This window comes from Nelumbo lutea, chromosome 7, assembly GCF_056320005.1.
Source record: "Nelumbo lutea isolate HS-2025 chromosome 7, American lotus-T2T, whole genome shotgun sequence".
NCBI classification, from domain to species: Eukaryota; Viridiplantae; Streptophyta; class Magnoliopsida; order Proteales; family Nelumbonaceae; genus Nelumbo; species Nelumbo lutea.
In genome coordinates, this window is record NC_142690.1 from 31,180,465 (window position 1) to 31,208,131 (window position 27,667).

General features: G+C 38.3%; 1 protein-coding gene across 5 annotated transcripts in view; it reads left to right on the forward strand.

The window, feature by feature from the left end:
- Nucleotides 1-3,591: 3,591 nt before the first annotated feature.
- LOC148845964 (uncharacterized) overlaps nt 3,592-27,667 on the forward strand; it is a 62,980-nt gene continuing 38,904 nt past the window's right edge. For 3 of the 5 annotated variants that reach the window (XM_088955050.1, XM_088955052.1, XM_088955053.1), the window contains exons 1-4: nt 3,592-3,841; nt 3,929-4,337; nt 5,976-6,075; nt 26,259-26,324. In XM_088955050.1, the coding sequence (XP_088811176.1) occupies nt 4,114-4,337; nt 5,976-6,075; nt 26,259-26,324 (390 nt within the window). In that variant the 5' untranslated portion in view covers nt 3,592-3,841; nt 3,929-4,113. Of the gene's footprint in view, nt 4,338-5,975; nt 6,076-26,258; nt 26,325-27,667 lie in introns of all 5 variants that reach the window. The other 2 variants (XM_088955049.1, XM_088955051.1) reach the window with 2 other exon arrangements.

Here is a 27,667-nt window from a genome sequence, read left to right on the forward strand (position 1 = left end):
TCTCTAATTATGAGGATAAAAATGTAATTTGAACTACTACTTTTCTCCTCATTCAATTCTCTCTTATTAAGTTTTATATTTAATGTATTAACTCCCTTTATCTTTCGTTAAATCCAATTCTTGATGAAAATTTTGAATTTGGTCCCTCTTTAATTGTAAGGGCAGAAAATGTAATTTGAATTACTAATTCACCCCATTCAATTCTTTCTCTTTAAGTCTTATATTTCAATTATTAATTCTCATTCTCTCTCATTAAATCCTATATTTAAACTAAAATTTTCTCACCAATAAATTCTATCAATTGGGTTTATATCCAATTCTTTTAATTAGGGTTTAAAATACCAATATGATATGCCCAATATGGGGTGTATCATATCCATCTTCAAATGTGTGAGTATATAGCTCATGGCATGGGTAGAAAAATATATGACCTATGCCAACCATCATGGACCAATAGTGATGGTCTAAGATTGCTACCATAGATTCATAACCACTTATATAAGTAAAAAAAATTGATTCTTTCGGTAGTTTATCTTGGCTCCCCCAACAACATGTAACAAAATACAAAAAGTAATTATAAATGATTTTCTAATGTTTTAAATGATTTTCATCGTAGAAAGAACTACAAATGGACCTATAAATTTATATGCCAAACATGAATTTTTCTTAATTTTTAGTAAAAGTTATAGTTGAAAACCATTCATTTTATATATCCCAAATGATTTTTCATGGTAAGGAAGAACTACAAGATGGATTTATTAATGATATATCAAGACTCATTGATTCAATGATTTGATGAGTCTTGTAGTGAACTTTTAATAAATTGGAAGCTCAAACATTGTTTAATGTGTAATTAGTAAATCTATTGTATGATATGGACATGTTTTAGACTCGTGTTATTGTTGATTGTAATGCATCTCTTTGTATAAACTATTAAAGTTTGCATTTCTTATGTGTTTATACTTTATTCATAGTTATTCCAACTTTACATGTATTATTATTGAAGTGGGATTCATAAGATTTTTTCTGATGTATCCAAGCATATCCACATCTTTCCACTATATCCATGCATATCCAAAGCATATTGTGATACACATCCATATCCCAATACCTATACTTTGAACCTTATGGACCAATAAGCATATTTCTATGTATATAAAATAATTATATATTAGAGATGTCCTAAATGTTTTCTACAAATATTATGTATTTTTTTTTTGTTTTTGTCTTTCTTTAATTATTAATATTTAATTATGACATCATGGCTTGACCCATTTGACCCAAATGGTTGAATTGCTTATCCACCACCTAGACAAAAGGATAATTTCATTTTTTTTGTTAAATTTTGAAAAAATGAGATTTATTGTTAAAAGTATTGGTTTTAAAATTTGTGTTTCATTACCATTATCAATATAAACAATTCTTATTTATGACACTTATTTTTGTTTATTATGATTAATTTAAACACCCAATTGACCCCAGATGGTTGAATTGTCTTATCAACCACTTGGATGGAAGAGCGATTTCATTTTTTTGGTTAATTTCAGAAAAGGATACATTGTTGAAACCTATCTTGAAGTTTTTAACCATTGTTGAAATCTCCCTTGAAGTTTGGTAATTGCAATTGCCTCCTTTGAACTTTCTTATACAATTGTAAATAGACGCCTCTCTTAGAATCCTCTAACAAGAGGTACACAATAAATGTCTAAAATACCCATGTAGTTACCATTGAGGCTGGTTTATGCATAACATAATGCAAACTTTGGACAATAAAAAAAAGAAAGTTTAAAATTGCAATTTTACCTTTAAGGGATTCATATGAAGGGAAAATTTATAAAATAAATCAATTTCGGAAAAGAGGTTGGAAGAGTTTGGGGTAGTGATTGATATGAAGGGATAATTTGGAAAATAAACATTTTAGTCAAAGTAACTATATGGTTATTTTGGACATTTTCTTGCCTTTTGTTAGATGATTATAAGAGAATGGGCCTACTTACAAGTTGCAACTTTGTTAAAAAGTTTAGGGGATGTGATTGCAATTACCAAACTTCAGGGGAAGTTTAAAAAATGGTCAAAAACTTTTACGGGAGGTTGTAGCATTTTACCCTTTAAAAAACACGGGTTTCATATTGTTAAAAAGTACTTGATAAATATCTAATTATTATAATTTATTAAATAATAAATACCTTAGATACAAAATTTAATGTGAGAGAATGTGAATTAATTCCTTAAATATAAGGCTTAATGAGAGGAAATTAAATAAGGTGAAAATTTGTAAAGGATATTAATTTATTAGCCCTCAGAATTAAAGAGGAACTAAATTAAAAAATAGGGGTTGTTTAGAAAAAAAGAAAGTTCCACACCCTCATAGTTTAAAGACATTTTTTTTAAGACATGATAACCGTTGCTCTTTCATGCACAATAATGCTAATATTGAATTAACATGAGCCCTATAATCTAAGAAATAAGTACATTTGACAAAAGGAAGTAAAAAAATGGAACCAACTCAAGACTAGGGATGTTAATGGACTGGTTTTGGTTGGACCTCATCCAAATTAATCCAAATCAAAATCACTTTGGATTGATGAAGGCATATTAAATTGGACTAGTCCTGACTTAATGGTCTAAAGAACTTCTTGGATTCAATTGGACATGGCCGATGGCCATATATAATTGGTTCATATTGGATTGGATCAGGTCGAACCAATGTTCGATCCATCAATAGAAGATAAAAATACAAGTGCCAGTGGACAAAGTTTGGGTTGGAACTAAATAACCAATCTAAATTAAAACCAATTTAAATACATTGAATGGTCGAGACATTGAATTGGATTGGTCCAGAGTATTCATTGGAATTAATTGGACCTGGTCCATCATCTATGATTAATGCATATTGGAACAGATCATATTGGACAATATCCATCCAATTGACACCCCTACCCGGAACCAACCCGAGTCCCATCTGAACCCAATTCAAAATTTTAGGGTTGGGATCAACAACTCGGATTGGGTGAGGGTTGACCTCAACCCGACCTAATCCGGCCTGACTTGCCCCTCTTGTGGAAATTGTCCTTCCCACTTACTACGATGGATATAACACTCGTACACCACTTCTGTGCAAATCATGTGATACCGAATCTATCTTTTCGATATACTATCGAGCAGGAGCAATTTTTATTTTATTTTTATAATTCTTAGAGAACATTTTGAACCATCGGATCAAAATCTGAACGGTTGAAATAAAGGGCTGGCTTTATTTGGAACCATGTTGATTCTGGTCCAACGGTTGTCAGCTCATTATGATCACAGAACGTTCTTTAGGAACATTAAAGCTTACAACGGTGGGAAGCCTTTTTTTGTCAGGTCATGGAGATCTCCTTGGTGGGCCCAGCAACTAGTTTGTTATACCAACTAGCTAGTCAGGTCTTAAAGTTAGAGATGTGGGCCCTGCAGCTATTCCACCACTACACCAACCGAGTCACTTCACTACTAGTATTAGATGCTCGACACGGCAACTCGGAGGACTCGTTCGAGTCACGACACACCTTGCAAATCCGAATATAAATATTTCCATTTTGGGTCGCGAGTCGCGCGACATACAAAAATCGGAAGAGACTCTGATCATATACTGGATTTTGTAGGGTCAAGATGGTAATTCCATTCACATGCAATTCCAACTCGATGAAAAGCTCTGGTGACTGTGTATATATATTCGGAAAGAGCAGAACAACGGACGAAGTTGCAGAGAGAGAGAGAGAGAAAGACACGACTCAACAACGAAATTAAAATAAGATTTTACAAATTCGGACCTTTGGAGAGAGACGTGTTACACCTCATATCCGTACAGATTTTGCTCTCTCTCTTTCTATCCATCTATAAATTCTTTATCGCTTTTTCAATGATTGTAAATCTTCTCGTTGTCTCACAGACTTGGAGCTCCCTTCTGTCGCGTACAAGTATCTCAAAAGCTTCCAACTGCTTCTTCCTGGTTGCCTTTTGGTTCTGGTGCTCCTTTTGGGTTTAAGATTTTGATTATTTTAATGGCGGGAATGACCCAATTGGCGGGAAACAACGGTACAGACTGAGGTTCTTGGGGTTGGATTTTGCTTGCTGATGGCTGCAAGTGCGAACCCATCTGGGAATCAGGAGGGGAGCCATGCTGCAACTTCCTTCAATGGCGTCGCAGCTGCTGGTGGAGGTGGTGGAAACCCTAGTAACGGTAATTCCGGGGCGGTGCCGGAGAATTCGGCTCCGGTCAATGCTTTGAAGCACAACCCAGGTCTGTCCTCAGAGTGGACGGCGGAGGAGCAGTCGATCTTGGACGAAGGGCTGTCCAAGTGAGTGATTTTTGTTGCTTTTCTTGATCTGTGCATGTTTGGGTTCTGGCAATTTTAGAGGAATTGCGAGTTCTTTCTTTCGAGGTTGCTTAGAATTTTGTTCTCTGTTTCTTTTTCGTTGAATTGTTCTCTTTGAATTATTTTCTTTTCTTTTTTCCTTTTTTTAAGCTTGGTTGAATTCATGCGTTCTTTCTGGTTTTCAGCCATTTAGGTAACCATACTTTTTAGTTACCTTCTCAATTTCTTTTCTTTCTAGTCACGTTGTTAAGTATTTATTTATTTATTTTTCATTTCAGTGTTGCTGTTATTTGTAGTTTTCATGCACTTTCTGTTGGGTTTATTTTACCTGCTTGTATCTAGTGTCTTTTTGGAAAAATCTTACTAAATTTGGATGCTATATTTTATGAGTAGTTCTCTGCAATTATAGCTGTTAATTGTACCTTCTCTTTTCCAGATGTATTTGTCTTTGCTGTTGTTTTGGTCTAATCCCTCAGAAACGAAGAAGATAACCTCTACTTATGGTGCTTAATAAGAGTTTATGGTACTTTAAGGTACACGAATGTGAGAAGGCCCTAAGGCTCAGTTTGGAAGGAGTGCAAATGCAAATATGTAGGGTACAAATACATACAAAATAATAGAAAATGTATGGTTTTTTGAACTCTACATATTTTTTGTACTTCTTCCAAACTGAGCCTAATGAAGTAATAATTATACCAACATGTGCTCTCTATTACTTGGATGACGTGAATAAAGTTCACTACAGACTACGGTTCCATCTTTCCTAGTTTGACATTTCTTGACTAAATGTTTGTGTTTCAAGTTACATTGGAGATATTCTAAATTTTTATTGTTAAGATCCTTATCCTAAATCATCGTATTCTGATAGGTGCTCTTCAAAACTGCCTTCTCACCTACCTAAGTGAATGCCTTGACAACTATGGCTCAGCTTAGTTGATTCTATTCCATTCCTATGGTTGGGACTGTTTCTTCTTCTTTCCTTGGATTTTGCAGCTATATATAAAATCTTGAATTTAGGATAAAGAAATGACTCTTTTAACTTTCTATTTATTTTTTTCCTTCACCATCATTGTCATCTAAGCCTTGTCCTATCTTTATGGGGTTGGCTACTTGAACCCTGTTTCACCATTCCATTCTATTCAGTGCTGTATCCATTATTGTGCTTAAATAATTTCTTATTACTTTCACCCAAGTCCATTTTGGTCTGCCTCTAGTTCTTTTAGCCCCCTGAACTTGTAATAGATGAATTTTTTTAACAGTTGCTGTAGATGGTCTTCTTTGCATGTGACCAATCCATCTCATTCTACTTTCTCTCATTTTATCACCTATTGGAGCTGCTCCTGGGTTCCGAGTGTATGACAGTATAACTCCATTTCTAACCCTGTCCTTACTAGTTTTAATACTCATCCATTTAAGCATTCACATTTGCTTACAGTAATTCTTATCTAAAAAATAAAGGGTGGATTTTTTTCCACTTTTCTATTTAATGTTTGAGAAACTGGGGTTTGGGTGGTGAAAATATATTCTAGGTAGTTTTAACTCATATCTCTATCCATGTCTTTGGATTCCTATCGAGTCTGTGCAGATTTAACAGATATTGTGACACAATGTACATTGCAGATATGCTTCTGAATCTATCATAGTCAGGTATGCAAAGATTGCTATGCAATTACAAGATAAGACAGTTCGGGATGTGGCATTGCGTTGTAGGTGGATGACGGTGAGTTATCATTTGAACTGGTGATTTCATGGGTTGCTGATACTATCAACAAACACCATGTGCATGATATGAGAAAGTGTAGTGTAACCTATCTGTTTATCAATTGAATATGGATATATGTTCTGCAGAGTGCAGATCATGCAGTTGGTCTTGTCCACTTTTTGATGGCCCTTCAGATCAAAAAGTCTATGAAATTTAGAGTTACATGTTTGGTTAAAAGAGTGTTTGGACCATTGGATAGTGGGAAGATCTAATCAGTTCAAATCTTTTTCCTATGAGATCTAGGTTTGACCAACGGATGGATCCTGCCCCTGTATTAGGTCATGTCTGATGTTTCATTTTTTTTTCAATTTAATCAGTCAGTTTATTTTTTTGGTTGATACTGTACATCTAATTCTAACTGATTATTATCCAATGTTTTAGTTTTTGATAGAAACACCAAGTCCTTGCAAATCATTTGAGTGTTCATATGACCCATTTTCATAATGGCTTGATCCTGGCATGTTCAGAATGGATGTGGTTTCAATATGCAATTTCTTAATTTTAATTATTTTTTAGAAGGTTTTTTGAAATTTCTTGTTAACCAAACATGTTATGTGGGATAAATACCAATAAATCAAACAAAACCAATTATTTGCTATGATGGTATTTCAATCAAAATATAAAAGTGTTTTTCTTTTATAGAAACAATGGAAAAACCAATTCAGAGGTGCTGATGAATGCTTTCCATGGCTATAAAATCAATAAGCCTATGGTTCTCTTAGCTAATATTTGGTTTAAGAATCCCAAATCTATGCATTATGCTCAAATTTGCTACAAGGACTAAAAGTCTTGAAGGTTTAATGTCCCAAATCAAAATGAAATTCCCTAGCAAAGAGAGCTCTAACTTGGACTTCAAAGTATCAATACGTTACGCCCCATCTCGGGCATATTGTATCATATCGGCAGGGCTCCGATACACATATTTAAAGGTGTTTTCATGAAGCCTTTTGTTTTATTTATTAAATGATATAAAAATATATATAAAATTGAAGTTTTGAAAAAAAAACTAAAAAAAGGTGCATGGTTTAAAGCACCGATACAACTTCCCATGGTCATCTTAGTATGCTTATGCTCTCACTTTCACCCAACTCACTTTGATTTGTTTGATGATAATGTATTGGTTAAATGTGGTATGCTCAAACTTGTAACAAGAACTAAAACTTCAATTGGTTATAGGAATAATTCAAAATGGAAATCCCTCATAAAGAGAGCTATGTTTTAGACCTCCCAAATGAGTACAAAGATTTGTTATGTTTGATACTTACAAGAGTCAAAGGGAACTATGCATACAACTTCCCATAAGAGGTGGTGGTTCAAATCGGTTCATCAGTCATAGGTTGGGTTTTAATTCTGCCAGATTTCCAGGGATTAAAGAATGAAGATTTTCGGGCAGACTCCTGGAGCTCTTTGTATGCTTAATTTTCTGGGTTTCTGATGTATTTTTCTTTTAAGCCTGTTTTGTTTTTGTTTCTTCTGGTTGTTTCTGGAGGTGACCTCTTGTCACACTACGAGCTGTAAAACTCTTTTTAGTAATAAAATTTTTCTTTATTTATCTTAAAAAAATCCTTCCCATAGCATCTTGTCTTTCTTATGCTTTACCTTTCTCCCAACTGATATTGATTTTCAGACAATTTGACAATTCTGTAGCAGTTCTCCGTCTCTTACTTTCTCTTTGATGATTCAGAAGAATTGTCGAGGGAGGATAGTGTTGTTGCAGAAAGGGGGAAGATGGATCATTGAGAGAAAGAGAATGATAACATGAAGATTCTAGGGTTATAAATGGAAAAATGACGGTGGACAGGGGCATAGGAATTAATTTGTGCGAAGGATATTTGGATTGCATTAGTAAATTGGAGAAGAATGGTTGGTGGAATTTGAACAGAACTTATGGCTATGGGAATCTTGAAGAATTTGTATTGACAAAGAAGTTAATATTGGTTGTGGAGTAAATGGTAAAAATGGGGCTCAGTTAAATGGACTAAGACAGGGCCCATTACAAAAAAAAGAAAAATGGATTGAAGTAGATGAAAGTGACGAGGATAATGAGAAGAAGTTCAAAGTGAAGGCAGCACAGAAGACATAGAAGTGACATTTTAGATGGAAAAATAAACTGAGCAGTGGTGAGGTCTCAAGAAACAAAGTTTGGAGAATCTATAGGTGTCTAGGCATCTGCTTATACTTGACAAGGTGATAAGAGTAGAGGTTTTCTCTCCTACAATGAGAAGCTTTGAATGTTCAGGCAAGTTTAGCTAATGCAACTCATTGATGAGTAAAAGTGTCCATGAGGGATTTGGATGCTTACTCAAAGCACTAAGGCTATGTTTGGCGAATAAGTGCTTTGAGAAATGAGTACTTATTAGTGTTTGGGAGGTCCTTTCCCAAACCACTTACACTTATTTTAAGTACTTATTTGGTTTATAGTGTTTGGTGAGCTGCTTAACCAATGAATACTTATATTTGTGGAAAATGACAATTACAGCCATGAAGAGTTGCCCAAACTGGAAGAAAAAAATGGAGAAAAAGAGGGGGGATTCACATACCTGGAATGATTTCTCAGCTTGGAGTCACCGCTGCTGGTTCATGTTGGAGCTCAAATAGAGAAAACGATATCCTATCATCTTCTTTGTATTGGGGACACTACGGGATTTCAAAATAATGATGGGGATTAAGTTTTTATTGAATAAGTTCTTAAAATAAGCAGCCCCTAGGTTGCTTTTTCTTTTAAGTACTTATTTTGAAAATAAGCACTTATCTGCTCCTTTTATGCCAAATGTGAATTAGTGCTTATTTGCCAGTTATTGTGTGGTCTCATCACTTATTTTAAGTATTGTTCAAATAAGTACTTAAAGTAAGTGATACCATATAGGGGTTAAATTTGGAAGAGAGAAACTGTAGGGTAGAAGTGGCAAGAGGGAAAGGATTGGTTTATCAAGTATATTCAATGAAAAACTAAAGGTCAGTGGTCATTGGAGGTGATCATTGCTTGGACATTTATAACAACAATATGGGTAGGTAGGATGAAGAGGGGGAAGTAGAAGGCAAATAAAGATTTGGAGGAATTAATTTATGGAGTATGCAATGTTAATAGGAAGGTTGATGTTGGAAAGGATATTGAAAGAGAAATAGATGTTGGCAAGGTGTTGGGTGAAGAGGCAACAAGAAGAGTCTTTACGGAATTGGAATTATGGTTTGTTTTAGAAAGAGTACAAATACAAATATGTACAGTGCAAATACACCCAAAATAATACAAAATAGAAGGTTTTGCAGTCTACAATTTTGTATTTGTACTCTTTCCAAACTGAGCCTAAGGCTGTATTTGGTTGCAATGCAAATAAATTTGCACTGATGCAAAACCATGGCAATGCAAATTATTTGAGTGTAAATTCTGACCTATTTTTGTTTCAAATTTTAGCTTATTTTGTCTGATTGCAGTACAAATGAAGTAAGTTAAGGCATGAAGCAGAATAAAGTAAAATTGAATTGCAACCAAACACAACCTAAGGAAAAAAATAGAGGAAAGAAAAGGCAAGAATTAAAGCAGCTAGGGCAGCAACAATTTGGACACTATGGGAAGGAAGGAAATAGTTGTCGAGTGAGAATGGGTGTTTTAGTTCACACTCTGAACATTTCATTATATGTTTAGCCAGAAATTATAGTTGTCCCTATAAGGGTGCCCGAAATACAAATAACAGAAAAAGACAACAATACTCCTAATCCAAATGCACATTCTCAACGCACCCCCTCAAGCTGAGCATAGATATCTATCGTGCCCAGCTTGCTTAAATTTCTATCAAGTTTTGGCTTGTTGAGACCCTTAGTGAGGCAATCAGCAAGTTGGTTCTCTGACCTAACAAAAGGCATACATATTTCTCCACTGGCCATCTTTTCTCTAATGAAGTGTCTATCGACTTCAATATGCTTTGTGCGATCATGTTGAACAGGGTTATGAGCAATGTTTATGGTAGCTTGATTATCAAAGTGTAGCATCATTGGGGTTTCAGCTTGGATCCTAATCTTTGATAACAAAGACTTCAACCATAGCGACTTTGATACACCATGAGCCATAGCTCTATATTTGGCTTTAGCACTAGATCGGGCAACAACTGATTGTTTTTTGCTTTTCCAAAACACAACATTACCTCCTACCAAGGTACAATAATCAAAGGTGGATCTTCTATCATCTATAGAACTTGCCCAATTAGTATCAGTATAAGTCTCAACCTTGAGATGTCCCTGGTTAGAGTGTAACATTCCTTTACCTGGACACCCCTTTAGGTAGGCAAGAATCCTGTTGACATCTTGCATATGTGAAGTTCTAGGACTGTGCATATATCTGGTCAAGTCAGGCACAAGTAAAGAAGTCTGTTAATAAACCCTAGCAGATTCTAGGTTGAAGTAGAGAAGAAGAAGAAGAAGAAGAAGAAGAAGAAGAAGAAGAAGAAGAAGAAAGAAAGAAAGGTTCGGCCAGACTAGAAGAGAGTAAAAAATTACCCTTCCCTAGCTGACCCACTTGTATTTATTCAAAAACATAGAGTTACAGGAAAGACCATTTTGTCCCTCATAGAAGATGGGACACATAACTTAAACATAGATACAATAGACCTTTCACTCAAGAAAGATAATCCAGAATGACCAAAATACCCCTGACTCGAGCATTCTAACACTCCCCCTCAAGCTGGAGAGTATATATCATATAGTCCCAGCTTGTTACAAATGTAATCTATTCTTCCTCGAGACAATCCCTTTGTGAGAATATCTGCCCACTGATTTCCTGAGCTCACATGAGATGTGGTTATCACTCCACTTATCACTTTATCTCTTACAAAGTGACAATCAACCTCAATATGCTTAGTTCTCTCATGAAAGACGGGATTGGAAGAGATGTGAACAGCAGTTTGGTTATCACAGTATAGTTTCATGGGTTTGTCAATTGAGAATCCCATCTCTTGAAGCAAGTTTTTCAGCCATACTAGCTCACATGTGGTATGGGCCATAGCCCTGTACTCTGCTTCTGCACTACTTCTTGCCACCACTGTTTGTTTCTTGCTCTTCCAAGTTACAAGATTGCCACCGAGGAAGGTACAATACCTTGTAGTTGATCTCCTATCTGATATAGAACCAGCCCAGTCAGCATCTGTGTACCCTACTATCTCAAGAGTTCCTCCACTTTGGTATAACAAACCACGACCTGGAGCACCTTTTAGGTACTTAACAATTCTCAGAACAGCTTCCCAGTGAGGAACCCGAGGATGTTGCATAAACTGGCTCACCACACTCACAGCAAATGATATATCTGGTCGGGTAATGGTCAGGTAGTTCAATTTGCCCACCAACCTTCTGTATCTTCCAGTATTATCAAACTCTTCACCTGCATCAACACTCAACTTGGCATTGAGTTCCATAGGAGTCTCTACTGGTTTAGCACCTAACAACCCTGTCTCTTCAAGTAGATCAAGAACATATTTTCTCTGACATAGGTTGATCCCATGTTTTGACCTCGCAACCTCTATTCCCAGGAAATATTTCAGCTTCCCCAGATCTTTCGTATTGAAGTGATCCTGTAAGAATTTCTTCAACCTGTTGATTCCATTGCTATCACTCCCAGTTATGACAATATCATCCACGTACACAACTAGCAAGATTTTCCATCCATTGAGTTATAGCTGAACACAGAATGATCAACCTGACATTGTTTCATCCCAAAGGTTTTCATAATTTCACTGAACCTGCCAAACCAAGCACGTGGAGATTGTTTCAGTCCATAAATTGCCTTTTTGAGCCTACACACTTCGCCAGACTCCCCTTGAGCAACAAACCCTGGTGGTTGCTCCATATACACCTCCTCAACTAGATCACCATACAGGAAGGCATTTTTGATGTCAAGTTGTACAAGAGGCCAATCATACATAGCAGCTAATGAAATCAGCACCTGAACTGAACCAATCTTAGCCATAGGAGAAAATGTCTCCATATAGTCCACACCATACATTTGAGAATAACCCTTGGCCACCAACCTCGCTTTCAATCGCTCCACACTGCCATCAGGAAGAAACTTCACTGTGTAGACCCATTTACACCAAATTGTGTGCTTACCGGAAGGAAGAGTGGTGAGTTCCCATGTGTGATTATGTTGTAGAGCAGAGAGTTCTTCTTCCATGGCTTGCCGCCACCCTAGGGAGGCAAGAGCTTCCTGGACAGTCTTGGGAATGGGAACAGATGAGAGTAATGATATAAATTTGCAATGAGAAGCAGAAAGGTGAGCAGTGGAAACATAGTCTGAAATGGGATGAGAAGTACAAGTACATTTACCTTTCCGCAGAGCAATAGAAAGATCAGGATCTGAAGGAGAAGGAGCAGTAGCAGGATCTGTCGGCAGGGGCTGAAGTGGAGGAGGGCTCGATGCACTTCTGCGGGTATACACTTGAGTGATTGGCGGCTTCTCAGTAGTAACAGGCATAGGATGTGCATCTGCAGTAGAAACAGGAACTACTGGAAGGATGTCCACAATAGGTACCGGAAGGGGAACCACAGAGGGAGAGGAAGAGACCCCAACATCTGAGAAGAACGAAACTGACTCAAAGAAGGTGACATCAGAGCACACAAACGATTTATAGGATTTTGGGTTATAACACTTATACCCTTTCTGAGTCATTGAGTAGCCAAGAAAGATACACTTAGTAGCTCGAGCATCTAGCTTGTCTAACCCAGGCCCCAAGTGTTGAACAAAACAAACACAACCAAAGATTCTTGGGGTAAGAGGAAATGGAGATAAAGTGGGAAACAACACGAAGAAAGGGGATTGACTTCCAAGGATTGACATGGCCATCCGATTGATCAGAAAACAGGATGTGAGAACAACATCACTCCAAAAATGTTTTGGGACATTCATATTAATCATCAAAGATCGAGCAGTTTCAAGAAGATGTCGATTTTTTCGTTCAACTACACCGTTCTGTTGTGGGGTGTAGGCACAAGAAGTTTGATGAATGATCCCATGATGTTCTAGGTATTGCTGAAATGGTGAGGAGTTGTATTCTTTGGCATTATCGGAGCGAAGAATTTTAATATGAACACCAAATTGAGTGCGTATTTCAGCATAAAATTTTTGAAAAATAGGGAACAACTCACTACGTTCTTTCATAAGATAAATCCATGTCATCCTTGAAAAGTCATCAACAAAGATTACAAAATACTTGTACCCATTGTATGACACCACTTTAATTGGACCCCATACATCGGAATGAACTAAAGAGAAAGGACTTGAGACACGACTATCAACTCTTGGACTAAATGAGACTCTATGATGTTTACCCAATTGACATGACTCACAATCTAATGATGAAAGATGACTCAAGGAAGGAACCAGTAACTTCAAGGCCTTGAGAGGAGGATGACCAAGTCTGTAGTGCCATTGAAGAGGAGTAAGAGATGACTGAAAAGCTACTGGAGGACCACCACCATCAAGGTAATATAATCCACCTGCTTCATGCCCTCCACCAATCTTCCTCCCCGTCTTGAGATCCTGAAACACACAAGAAGAAGGGTAGAAGGTTACAGAACAATTAAGAGACTTGGTTAATCTGCTGACAGATATAAGGTTAAAAGGAAACTTAGGAACATATAAAACAGATGATAAAGACAAGGAGGAGAGATTAACATCACCAACACCACAGATAGGAGATGTAGAACCATTAGCAAGTGTAACTGTTTGAGGTGTGGAGGAGTGGGAAAGGGAAGAAAATACATCATGAGTCCCAGACATATGGTCCGAGGCCCCGGAGTCAATGATCCAGTGTGAGTCTTTGGAAGCTAAGCAAGCCATACCTGAATGGGCAAGTGTGGCGGTGTTCTGCTGAGATGTTTGAATGAACTGCTCATATACTTCACGTGGTACACTCACCATTTCCTTCTTAGAAGCACAAGTAGATGTGGAGAGGATTGGGTCAGTTTGCTGACTTTCAGTAATTGTGTCACTACCCTTAGTCCTAGCATGGTTAGCCCAAGTGTTGGGTGCACCACGCAAATCATAGCAGAAATTAACTATGTGCCCCTCTAAACCACAATGTGTACACTTTCTCTGAGTATTACTCCTTCCTCTTCCCGGACCTCCCCCTGAGTCTCAGCCTCCAGTCCGGCCACTAGCCCTGCTAAACATGTGACCACCACGGTTGCTTGGGAGTCCACTCCTGACACCGTCACTTCTATTTCCACGACTACCCCCTTTAGTCACTACCAAACCAGATCTGTCAGAGAGAGAAGAATGTTCTCCCGACTCAATAGATGTCCTCTTAAGACGAGCAAAGACTTCTTCAAGAGAGGGAAGAGCAGATCCTCCCAATATTTGTGCTCTAACAGGCTCATACTCAGCCTTCAACCCCACAAGAAACCTTGTCACATCAAGCTGCTCACGTTGCTGTTGTTGGATCTGAACATCTGATGTTAGAGGATGATACACATTAAGCTCATTACGAATGTTCCTCAAACTTGCATAGTACTCTTCTAAGCTTTGACTCCCTTGCTTCAAATTGAAATACTCTTGGTACAACTGATACACCCTAGTTGTATTGTCTTGTCCAGAGTATAACTTCTTAGCATGATCCCAGATTTCCTTAGCTGTATCTAGGAACATGAAGTTCACACTAATCTTTGGTTCCATGCTGTTCCAGAGCCATGTCATTATCTGTGCATCTTCTTGTTCCCAGTCACTGAACTCAGGGGTATCAGAGGGAGGTTTCTCCTCTCTTACATGTTTTACCTTTCTCTTGGCCTTCAAGAACACCTCCATAGATTTTGCCCATGGTACATAATTCTCACCATTCAACTTGATGGATGTCATTTGAACACTTAAATAGTCTGGAGAAAGCATGACACCTGTTTTGTTATCATCCCCATTTTCAAATGAAGCCATCTTAATTATTTCACCTTCAAATATACAACACAACCTCACACTCTTTCACAAGACTTATCTCACTTATAACACCACCAATTCCAACTTCTTTAAATACACATTACACACCACACACTAAGGCTGAAATCACTCAGTCTTTACATCAAACACCTGGGCTGCACACTGCAGGACCATTCACCATCAACACACTAAGACTGAAATCACTCAGTCATCATATCAAACACTTGGGCTGCACACTGCAGAACTGATTACACACAAGGTATAGGAGATTACTTTTAAATATTTTGAAACATAGATACACCAATCACCACGACACAACCACCACCAATCTACTGCTGTTGTGAACTTCAGCAGTCGACAACTCTTCTTTCAACATACATACAAAGAGAAATGCAGAGGAACACGACTGAGATCCATATCAGTCACACTGAGCACCACCACAACCAACTTTTGAAATAAAAGGAAGCATTCGCAGTTCCTTACTTGGACAAACAACATTAGTGTTCATACCTGTACACATTCAGCCCTCTTCGATACTGAATAGAGGGTTTAGTATACCACTCCAACGACCACCACAGCAACGACCGGAGGCATCCTCACCTCTAGGCCCACAAAACGACAGCTCCTTTTCAGCCCCTTATCGAACCTCCACTCAGGTCAGTCGAAAAGGAAGAAGATGACTGTGAAAGTTGGCGGCGAACCCAGAAAGAGAACAACAACAAGAAAGAAATGAGGATACAACCTTACAGCTCTGATACCATGTTAATAAACCCTAGCAGATTCTAGGTTGAAGTAGAGAAGAAGAAAGTAGAGAAAGAAGAAGAAGAAGAAGAAGAAGAAGAAGAAGAAGAAGAAGAAGAAGAAGAAGAAGAAGAAGAAGAAAGAAAGGTTCGGCCAGACTAGAAGAGAGTAAAAAATTACCCTTCCCTAGCTGACCCACTTGTATTTATTCAAAAACATAGAGTTACAGAAAAGACCATTTTGTCCCTCATAGAAGATGGGACACATAACTTAAACACAAATACAATAGACCTTTCACTCTCAAGAAAGATAATCCAGAATGAACAAAATACCCCTGACTCGAGCATTCTAACAAAGTCAACCATGCCTATGATTGACTCCTTGTTTGGAAGAATACTTCCATCATCAACACTTAGTTTATGATTGGGGTCAATAGGAATTTCAACTGGCTTACACCCTAGTTTTCCCTCCTCATGAAGGAGATCAAGGACATACTTTCTTTGTGAAATGAATATCCCTCCCTTTGACCTTGCCACTTCAATTCCAAGAAAGTATCTGAGATTCCCAAGATCTTTGGTTTTAAATTCAGAAGCAATGAATGAGTTTAGTTGGTTTATCCCAGAGTGATCATCTTTAGTGACAACAATATCATCCACATACACTATCAACGAGGTAGTAGGCCATTAACCCTTATAAACAAAGTATGGTCCGCTTGTGGTTGTGTAAACCCAATTATGAGAATAGCCTTCCTGAATATATCAAACCAAGCTCTAGGGGACTGTTTAAGCCCATAAAGAGATTTTCTTAGATGACAAACCTTCCCCTCACTGTTAGGTAAGATTACCCCTAGTGGTAAATCCATATTTACCTCCTCATGAAGATCGCCATTTAGGAAGGCATTCTTCACATCCATCTGATATAGAGGCCATGAATAATGAGCAATGAGCAATGAGATACATAATAACTCGAATAGAGTTCATTTTGGCTATAGGAACAAATGTCTCTTTCCATATGTTTGGGTGTATCCTTTTGCCACCAACCTAGCTTTGTATCTTTTAATTGATCCATCAACCCGATGTTTAATGGTATACATCCACTTGCATCCCATTGGGACTTTGCCTTCAGGAAGAGGAACAAGCTTTTGTGTGTGGTTTTTTAAGAGAGCCTCTATCTCTTGGTTCATAGCATCTTTCCACTGAGGTGACTGTTCTGCATCTAAAACATTACGAGGAATAGAAACATAGGGTCTAGCAGTAACATAGACATGATAGGAAGGTGAAAGAGCATCATAAGAAACATAGTGATGGGGTAGGCAGTGCATTTCCTTTTTCCTTTTCTAACTGCAATGGGAAGGTCAAGGTCAGGTTGTGAGACATTAGGCTCAATAACAGTAGGAGAAGGAAGTTCAGGGTTGCTTTTAGAGTTACCCAGAACTAGGTGATTAGATTGTTGTGGGCATTCAACTTTAGGAGTATCCTTTTGCACCTTATAAACCACTATTGCCAAGATCGTTGGAGAGGAACAAGGGGAGGAGGAGGAGGAGGAGTAGAAACACTGTTACCACAAGAGGAAGATGAACCAGGAATGCCCACAGAGGTAGGAACAGGAAAACAAAAAGGAGTCCGATCTTCATAAACACTCTCCCCCTGAAGAGAAGGACGAGTGGATTGAAAATATGGAGTAGACTCAAGGAACGTAACATTCTTAGATACATACCTTCGGCCAGTAAGGGGATCAAAATACTTGTACCCCTTTTGGATTGGACAGTAGCCAAAAAATATGCATCAATAGATTTAGGGTCAAGTTTTAAGCGAGAAGGACTCATGTCATGAACAAAGCAATTACAACCAAAGACTTTGAGAAGCAGACTGAAAGTAGGACCCTTAGGAAACAAGAGTTGATGAGGGGATTGAAGAGAAAGGGATTGTGAAGGAAGCCTATTAATGAGATATAGTGTTGTTTCAACTACATCTCCCCGGAATAGAGTTGGTAGTTCATCTGGAAGAGTAGGCCTCTAGCCACCCCAAGGAAGCCTATTCTGTTGTTGAGTATGAGAACATGAACTTTGATGAATTGCTCCCTTTCCTTCAAGGAATAATTGCAGATGCTTTTCAAAATACTCCTTAAGCATTGTCAGACCTTATTATCTTGATGTGCCTTTCAAATTGTGTTTCCACCATCTTGAAGAAGTTTTGAACAATGGAAGGGACCTCATCTCTACTCTTCATCAAGTAAAGCCAAGTATATCTAGAGTAATCATCAATGAACAATATAAAATATTTATAGCTGCCCATACATGGAATAGAGTATGGGCCCCAAACATTAGTGTGTATCAAGTTGAAAGCAACATCACTCCTTTTATTACTTGTAGGCATGGTTTTCGAACCGCCATTGACCCGGATGGTCGGATCGTTTGGCTCGGGAACCGTTGAAAAATCAACAACCTGTCGTTCAACGGTTTTTGGCTGTTTTTTTATTTTAAATTATTTTTTTATTTTTTTTTGTCAAAACAGGACGATCGTTTGAATCAGCTACAGTGATTTTTCCTTCCCCTGGAGCCAACTTATAAGAGGTGAAGTGAGAAGGCATACTGGTCATATGTGCACTAGCTCCAGAGTCCACAATCTAGGAGCTAGTAGCAGAAGATTGACAAGTGTAGTACGTGTTTTTGCAAAAGCACTAGAAGGATTATTAGAACTAGTAGAAGCAAAGGGCTAGACTTCTCAAGTTGAGTCAGCAGAATCCTGACCTTCTCCAGCACATCAAAGGAATCATGTGTGGGAGCTTGTACATTAGGAGGGCAATCAGCTCCAACAGTAGCAAGATGAGCATTACCTTTCTTTTGTAGCTTTAAACTTGTCAGGCTTCAAATGTAGATTCAATTTCCAACACTTGTCCTTCGTAGTAATCACATACCACGTCATCATGCTTTTCATTAGTACCCTATCTATTTGTAGTTTTGTACTTGACTTGGACCTTGAAGACATGTAGGCAAAATGATCCATCACTGGGGTCTGCATTCATGGCAACCCTTCTACTCTCCTCTCCCTGCACTAAGGAGTATGCAGTAGCAAGGGAAACAATATCTACACTCAAAATATGCTGTTGAGTAAAATCATACTCACCATTCAATCCAGCCAAGAAGTCAAACACTTGGTTATTCTCAACATACTTCGATACCGCTCACCATCCTCAGGGTTCTTCCATTCCAAGTTATCCAAATGGTCCATTTCTTCCCATAGAGACTGCAAAGAAGAGAAGTACATGGTTACAGTCCTCTCCCCTTGATGCATATTACAAGCTTCTCTTTGGAGTTGGTAAACTCGAACAGTATTTTTTGCTTGGGAGTATGTGGTTGTAACATGATCCCAAATATCCTCGGCAATGGGGAAGAACATATAATTGTGGGCAATATGTGGCTGCATTGAACACACCAGCCATGACATAACCAAGGAATTATCTTGTTCCCATCTAACAAGTTTGGGGTCATTAGCTTTAGGCTTCTCCTCTCTACCAGTAATAAATCCTAGCTTACCCCTACCTTTGATAGTAAGCTTGGCTGATTTCCACTGCTCTAGGAAGTTGGTTCCATCAAGATTTACAGTGGTTATCATATCACTGGAGACATCGACATTACCTGGAAGCACTCCAGAAACAGTCTATAACTCCTTAGGCACATCCATTTGAGTTGGGTAGGCCTTTTAATAGTTCTACAACACTCCAACAACCAAGTGACACACATAAGACCCACAAAAGATGGGAAACACTTGGTTGGAATCCAATGGGAGGCCCAAAACTGAATTGACGGCAATATATGAGGGAAAAAAAGACCTCCAAAAGAAAGATTAGAGGTCATAAAAATGTGGAACCACTTCCCATAACTTTAGTGATGCCAAATAAACCAAAACCAACAAGTTTCAAGCATACATTGAACTCAGACAAGGAGGAAAAAATTCAAATATCAAACCAGTATTTTTTTGTAATTTTTGATTGTAAAATCCGGGAAAAATCATAGACACATCAGATGAAGATAATACCCATACCAAAATAACCCTAAAATCAGGGCACACCAGAGTAGATAAGATTCAAGGGTTACCGCCGGTACCTGTATAGACTGCTTACGTCATCTGGTGGCGGTATGATGTCAGCAGGTCTTCTTGAGTTCAGGAGTTGGCAAAGAAACCTAATCCAAGATTTCTTCCCGCTTTGATACCAAGTTGTTGAGTGTAGGAATGAAGGAGAAGAAGAAGAGCAAGAAGAAAAGTTACGAGAGAGAGAGAATGGGTGTTTCAGTTCACACCCAGAACATTTCATTATATGTAGTCAGAAATTACAGTTATGCCCCTATAAGGGTGCCCAAAATACAAATAACAGAAAAGACCACAATACCTCTAAATCAAATGCACATTCTCAACAGAAGTGAAGGAATTTTTGAGGACAGATGCAGAACCAAGGAAGATATCGTGGAGAATGTTAAGGTTGCTCATTGGGTAAAAACAATGGAAACATTGCAAGTGTTTGTAGTAGATGATATCCTAATTCCTAAGAGCTTGGAAAGAAGCAGCAAACTCCTCCATTGTGAAAGACAATAATCATGGAATGGAAGCTTGAGAATAATAGAATGAAGCTGAACTTTGATGGAATCTCCTTGAGTAATCCAAGAATGTTAGGAATTGGAGGTGCATTCAGGGATGCAAAAGGTATGGTGGTGGCTCTATTTTCTGGTATGCTCTGAGTGGTGGAGGACTCTTTTTGAGTTTGGCTTGGAAACGAATTCAGACTGATTTAGAAAAAGTTGATTGCCTAATGGAGGTTGGTGTTCTACCTGACTTTGAGGCTGGACTTGTAGAGTTGGAAAAGATTGGGTTAGATAAAAATGAGAAGAAAGAGGAAATGAGTCTTGGTGAACTTAATGGTTTAGGAGAAGAGTTAGAGATGAACTCCTTAGGAGACATTACAGAGGTGTTTGTGGGAAAACTAGGGGTCAATTTGGGGATGGCAAAAGATGGTAAAAATAGATGAAGGGATTACCGAGGATGCCAATTTGGAGGAAGATCAAAAAAACCTAAAGAACAAATAATGGGCGGTTAGTTCATATCACTAAGGTCTTTCATTGTCTGAAAGATGGTCTTTTGGGGGTGGGGCCTTCTAATAAATTTATAAAGGTATAGCGTATACAAGAAGAGGGGAGTGAAGAACAAAAATGAAGGAAACAAAATAGAGGTGGAAGTTCAGAGAAAAGTCTATGAGAAGTAACTCCATTGATAAAGTGCTTCTCATAATTAGCCTGATTATTACAATGCAACATTAAGGGCTTCAATATGCTTAGTTCTGTCATGCTGTACCGGATTATGAGCTATATTAATAGTAGCTTGATTATCACAATACGACATTAAGGGCTTCTCATAAGCAATACCCAACTCTTCAAATAATGACTTCAGCCATAGGATTAGCCATAGATCTATATTCAGCTTCAACACTAGAGCAAGAAACAATACTTTGTTTCTTATTCCTCCAGGAGACAAGGTTACCTCCTACAAAGGTACAATATCCAGAGGTAGACCTTCTGTCATCAACACTCCCAGCCCAATCATCATACGTATAAACCTTTATCTTCATGTGATCATTATTTTTGAATAATATACCTCTACCTGGACATCTCTTCAAGTATGCTAATATCCTCTCAACTGCAAGGAGGTGAGTAGTTCTAAGAGAGTGCATATATTGACTGACTATGCTGACTGCATAACTGATGTCCGGTCGTGTGAGACAAAGATAGAGGAGTTTTCCAACCAACCGTTGGAACATAGCTTTGTTTTCAAGTGGCTCTCCACCCTCTGCACTGATCTTGTGATTCTGTTCAATAGGTGTATCTGCAGGCTTAATACCCAACTTTCCAGTTTCTTCCAATAGATCAAGAACAGACTTCATTTGAGAAATAAAAATCCCATGTTTAGATCTAGCAACTTCAATACCCAAGAAGTATCGTAGCTCTCCCAGATCTTTCACCTCAAACTCATGATGAAGGAGTTGTTTAAGAGACTCAATCTCATTGTTATCATTCCCTGTCACTACAATATCATCCACATATACAACAAGAAAAGTCAAGGAAGAGTCCACTCTTTTAATGAACAATGTATGGTCTGACTGGGCCTGTACATAGCCGAATTTTTCAAGGGCTTGTCTGAATCTATCAAACCGAGCTCTGGGGGACTGCTTTAGTCCATACAAGGCTTTATTCAACCGGAAAACCTTCTTTCCTATCTCTGCATCATAAAATCCAGGAGGTAACTACATATAGACTTCTTCCTGTAAGTTTCCATTGAGGAAGACATTTTTAACATCCATCTGGAACAAGGGCCAAGAGTAACTGGCTGCAAGGGATAACAAAACTCTAATAGTGGTCATCTTTGCTACTGGAGCAAAAGTCTCCAAGTAGTCTATACCATAAGTTTGAGTAAATCCCTTTGCAACTAACCGGGTGTTACACCTTTCAATGGAACCATCAACATTATGTTTCACAATAAATACCCTTCTACATTCAAGTGGTTTCTTTCCTTTAGGTTGGTCAACTAGCTCTCAAGTATTATTCCTCAGAAGAGCATCAATTTTAACCTTCATTGCATCTTTCCACTCAGGAACTGACAAGGCTTCCTGCACTGTTCTGGGAATAGGAATATTAGCAATGGATGTGAGAAATGACCTATAAGAGGGGGACATGTGATCATAGGATAGGAACTGGGAAATGCAGTGAGCTGTGGATGTGGTGCAATGCCGTTTGCCTTTACGAACTGCAATGGGGAGGTCAAGGTCATTCAAAGGAGGTAAAGTAGCAACAGTGGAAGGTATCTCAGTGGGACCTAGATTTGATAAAGGGATTGTAGTACCTGGATCTGGATCCGCAGAAGGAACTGGGGTTGGCCTGGACTGTTGATGACCGAAACCAACCTGCCTCCACCGCCTGTGATAGACTCTCAAATCCTGACACATCTGACAACCCTCCCCATTACATCCCTCATCACTCAATGGAACAGGTAAAGGAACTTCTGATGAGTTAACCCCACTCTCACTACTCTCCCCCTGAGGAGAAACCCTAGGGTAATAGGGTACCTCCTCAAAGAAAGTAATATCCATCAAGACAAATCTCCTCCCAGAAGTAGGTTCATAGCAGCAATAACCCTTTTGAGTTTGTGCATAACCGAGAAAAATACATTTGGAGGCCTTAGGATCAAATTTGGAATGATGAGGTCCAAGAATCTGAACAAAGCAAGTGCAACCAAAGGTTTTAAGGGGAACAATAAACAATTCTTTATCGGGGTATAGAAGGGTAAATGGAGGCTTCATGTCAAGAACCCATAAAGGAACTCGATTAATGAGATACACTGCTGTAAGAATAGCATCTCCCCAGAAACAAATAGGCACATTGGAGTTAAACATAATGCTTCTAGCCACCTCCAATACGTGCCTGTTCTTCCTCTCAGCAACCCCATTCTGCTGTGGTGTATAAGAATAAGTACTTTGGTGAATAATCCCATGATCAAGCAAATAAGAGGCTAATGGGTTGGCAAAGTATTCTTTCGCATTATCAGATCTAAAGATTTTGATTTTGACCCGAAAGTGGGTTAAAATCATCTGATGAAAGATCTAGGTCAAAGCAGGAACCTCATCTCGAGAACACATAAGGTAAACCCAAGAAAAACGAGTATAATCATTAACAAACAACAAGAAATATCTGTATCCCCCTATAGAAGTGATGTGATACGGGCCCCAAACATCGGTATGCACAATATCAAAAGAATTACTACTTCTTTTATTACTCAAGGAATAAGATGTTCTACAATGCTTTGCAAGTTCACAACTCTTACATCTCAAATTTAACATCTGAACAAACTCAAACAAATTTGGAAACAAACTCTTCAAAGACCGAAAGGATAAATGACCCAACCGATTATGCCAAAGCATAACCTGACTAACAGGCTGAGAAACAAAAGACTTCCTATCTTCACAATCTTTCCAATGAGAATTCTTTCCTAGCAGATAGATCCCATTCGTCTCACGGCCAGTCCCAATCACCTTCCTTGTCTCCAAGTCCTGAAAAACACATCGGTCAGGAAAAAAAGTTACTGAACAATTATGATGTTTTGTAATACTACTGACTGAAAGCAAGTTAGTATCAAGCTTAGGAACACGCAAAAATGAAGATAAGGAAATGGTATTAGACAACTTGATGTCTCCCTTGCAAGAAATGGGAACAAGGGAACCATCAGCAATGGACATTTTATCTCTACCAGAAGATAAGTGATAGGTAGTGAATAGTGATGGCAAACTAGTCATATGGTTAGATGCACCTGAGTCTATTACCCAACAATGTTCGGTGTTACTTGGAGTTGAAGCATGGTAAGCTGAGGCCCGAGTACTTGAATGAGCAAAGGCTGATGTGGGAGGAGCTGATGGTGGATGAGATGATTGAGCTCAATTCCCAACTTCCTTTTCCAACTGATTAGGGCAGCCCGGACATAGCTAGGGTGTCTAGAGGCGTGCCTTTTGTGCCCGATGAGGATGCAGAATGTATTAACATCCATATGAGCATTACTCCTTTTGTTCCTCAGTTTTGCTGGAACTAGATGAGGGTGCAACTTCCAACATGTGTCTTTAGTATGCTTAGGTTTCTTGCAATGTTCACACACTAGATCCCGCTTATCTTCCTTCTTTATATCTCTCTCCGTATCACCCCCAGACTTAGGTTTAACTGCGGCCAAGGTTGGTGGGAAGGGCTGATGCTGCATCATAACCTTTCTCTTAGTCTCTTCACTATGCACCAAGGAGTAGGCTTGAGATAAGGTCACACTATCCCTTGTTAGTATTTGTTGTCTCACAATATCATAGTCAGGATTCAAACCAGCTAGGAATTCAAAAACCCTATTAGTTTCAACTTGCTTTCTACGAGTCTGTGCATCCTTTTGATTTTCCCACTCAAGTGTTTCTAGGTGGTCAATTTTATGCCACAAAGATTTCAAGGTAGAGAAGTAAACCGAGACTGGTTTCTCTCCTTGCTTAAGGTTGTTAACCTCACACTTCAATTCATAAGCCTTAGCAACATTAAGGGGTTGGGAGTAAGTCTCTTTCATGACATCCCAGATTTCCTTGTCTGTTTTTGCCCACAAATAGTTATGGCTGATATGTGGCTGCATAGAGTTGCACAGCCATGTCATAACCAAATAGTTCTCCTGAACCCATTTGGTATAAGTTTGGTCCTCCTTAGTTGGTTCTTTCACATCTCCCAACAAGTAGCTGAGTTTTCCTCTACCCCCAATGGCCATCATGGCCGATTGAGCCCATTCTAAGTAGTTTGATCCATCAAACTTCACAGTTGTAATCTGAAAGGCATTCTCAGACATGTTACCAGAATTGCTAGTCCCAAAAACACCTTCCCCCCTGATTCTTGAACTCCATTCTTGGTCAAGAATTAATAATAAAAAACCTTTTAAACTATTGTAATAGAAAACAACACCCAAACAGCTGATAACAGCCAGCCTAGGTCCAAAAAACAAAGAAAACAGAATTCTGTATGAAACTAGTTCAAAATCTGATCTGGAACAAACAACAGTTCTGGATTTTAGGGTTTTCTCTCAAAACCCTAAAGGAAAAAAACAGATTTTCCAGCCGCACCTCACAGAATAGACTAAGATGATTTTTTCCAAGGTTATTCTCCAGAAAAAAACTTACTTTATGAAAGAAAATCTCTGACCGCCACCTTCTGTCTGATGCAAAACCCTAATCTTGAGGATCTGAAGCATTTTCTAATTCTTCCTGACTACTGGAACTCTCCCAGCCTTCTACAATCTTCTTAGTAGTAGCCGCACACTACCAGTAACCTCCAAGAACCAGTCGATCCTCCTTTGTTGAAAAACTTCTAAACCTAGGAAATTCTCATGTAGTCAATCTAATTAGACTAGCATAAGAGCTCCTAGGTCGGCTCTGATACCAAGTAGTCGATCAAGACTACAATCAGTCTTGAGTTCCAAAGAAAAGAAAGAAGAAATTTCAGAAGAGAAGAAGAAGAGAGGGAGAAAAGAAGCACACGAAGAGATTTTGAAAAGAGAGAGAGGGTTGATCAGTTGATCTGCTGACCCACCCTTAATATTTATATATGTTGACTAATTGTTAAAGGGCTGAATTGCCCTTATTGCTTACATGGAAAATAAACTAATAATAAAGCTGAAATAACAAACTGTAATAACAAACTGAAATAACTACCAACTAACCCTGCCATAACTAACAAAAATAAACTAACAAAAAATATGCTATGCTGCCATACGAACACAGTGGGGACCACAGCAGTGGGGTCCACATCAGTGTTCTCTACAGTATTTTTAGTAGCATAATTTTCATTTAGAGTTCATCATTTAATTTCAGTTCAAATTATCAAGATAATATTCTATTACCTTGAAGTTATATTTGATCTGCTAATTGATTAGTTTTCTTTCTCCAGAAAAAGGAAAGTGGCAAGAGAAGGAAAGAGGATCACAACTTAACAAGAAAAAGCAAGGATAAAAAGGTCTGCTTTTCTTCTGTTTTCTTTTGTAGATGATGAATGGTTTAATGATCTATTGATGTTCCATGCTGTTTAATATTGGGCATAATTGTATTTGCTGCTCATTTCTAGGGTTGACTATATGTGTGTGTGTGTGTGTGTGCACTGCCCAACATTAGATATTGACGGGAAAGATACACAACAGCAGTAGCCTGACCTCACAAACACATAAATAATTAGAAATAAGTGTTTACAATTCCATCCCAGGTCCAGGACATCTCCAAACAGGTTTTCCTGCATGTCCCTTGATTTTGCTAAAGAATCTGCCAGATGATTTGCATGTATATGTAAGTTAATAACTCGACTAAACTTAGAAAGTGCTATTAACTATGGGATCAACTATATGATCCTGCTTCAATATTCCATTTTATCTTTCAAATTGTGAGCCTTCAAATTTGTTACTACCTCAACAAATGTCTCATTTGGCCTCCACCTATCTCTTCTAAAACCATGAACTTACATCAGAATACTTATGATGTATTAGGTTGTCTTCTATTACAAGCACACACATCTTAGTCTACTTCCCCTCATTAATCACCTAGCAGGACTATTACTAGATTCCAATGGATGTGGTCATTTTTAAATGTACTTAATCCAGAAGTTGGTGGAAAAAAACAAGCTTTGATGGATGCAGCTTTGGTGAGATTCGCGCATTGGGGTGGTGATTAGTGACAATAGGAGAAATATTAAACCAAGTTACTTGGGGTCAGTTGGTTATGGCAATTCTTTAGTGGTAGAGCTGCATACAAGTGGTAGGGGACTGTGAAGTTGTCATAAAATGACTGGGTTTGAGGGAAGTTCTGTGGATGTTCAGATTCCTGGTTAGAGAAGCAAGGGCTCTATTCTTCAACCTGAACTGGTTTTCAGGTGGATCTGTAGATAGGCTATTAGTTTGGCACATTCTTACCTAGGGCTGGGGTCACAAGAAACAAAACTGTATGGGAAACAGAAGGGACGGGGCGATTTGTAAAAAGTGGAAAGTAATAGTCTTTGCCTGCATTTTTGCTGTTCTGTTGTACTCTGAATACTTTACCCATGGTGGTAGTGGTGGGGGTTGGGGGGGGGGCAGAGTTAACCTTTTGGTCTGGTCCTCAACCCCCAAGTTGCACTCATTGAAGGGTACAACTCATAAATAGTCAATATCAACTTAATTGGAAAAATTGGTCTTCAATCTCTTAATATTTTCCATTTCCTTGTTAGTTGATATGGGCTGACTATTTTTTTTGTTTCCTTTTTTAATACAAGTAATTCTGTTGAATTTATATATTTAGGGTTTTGGCAATCCCATTGTTGATAAGCCAGGAAAA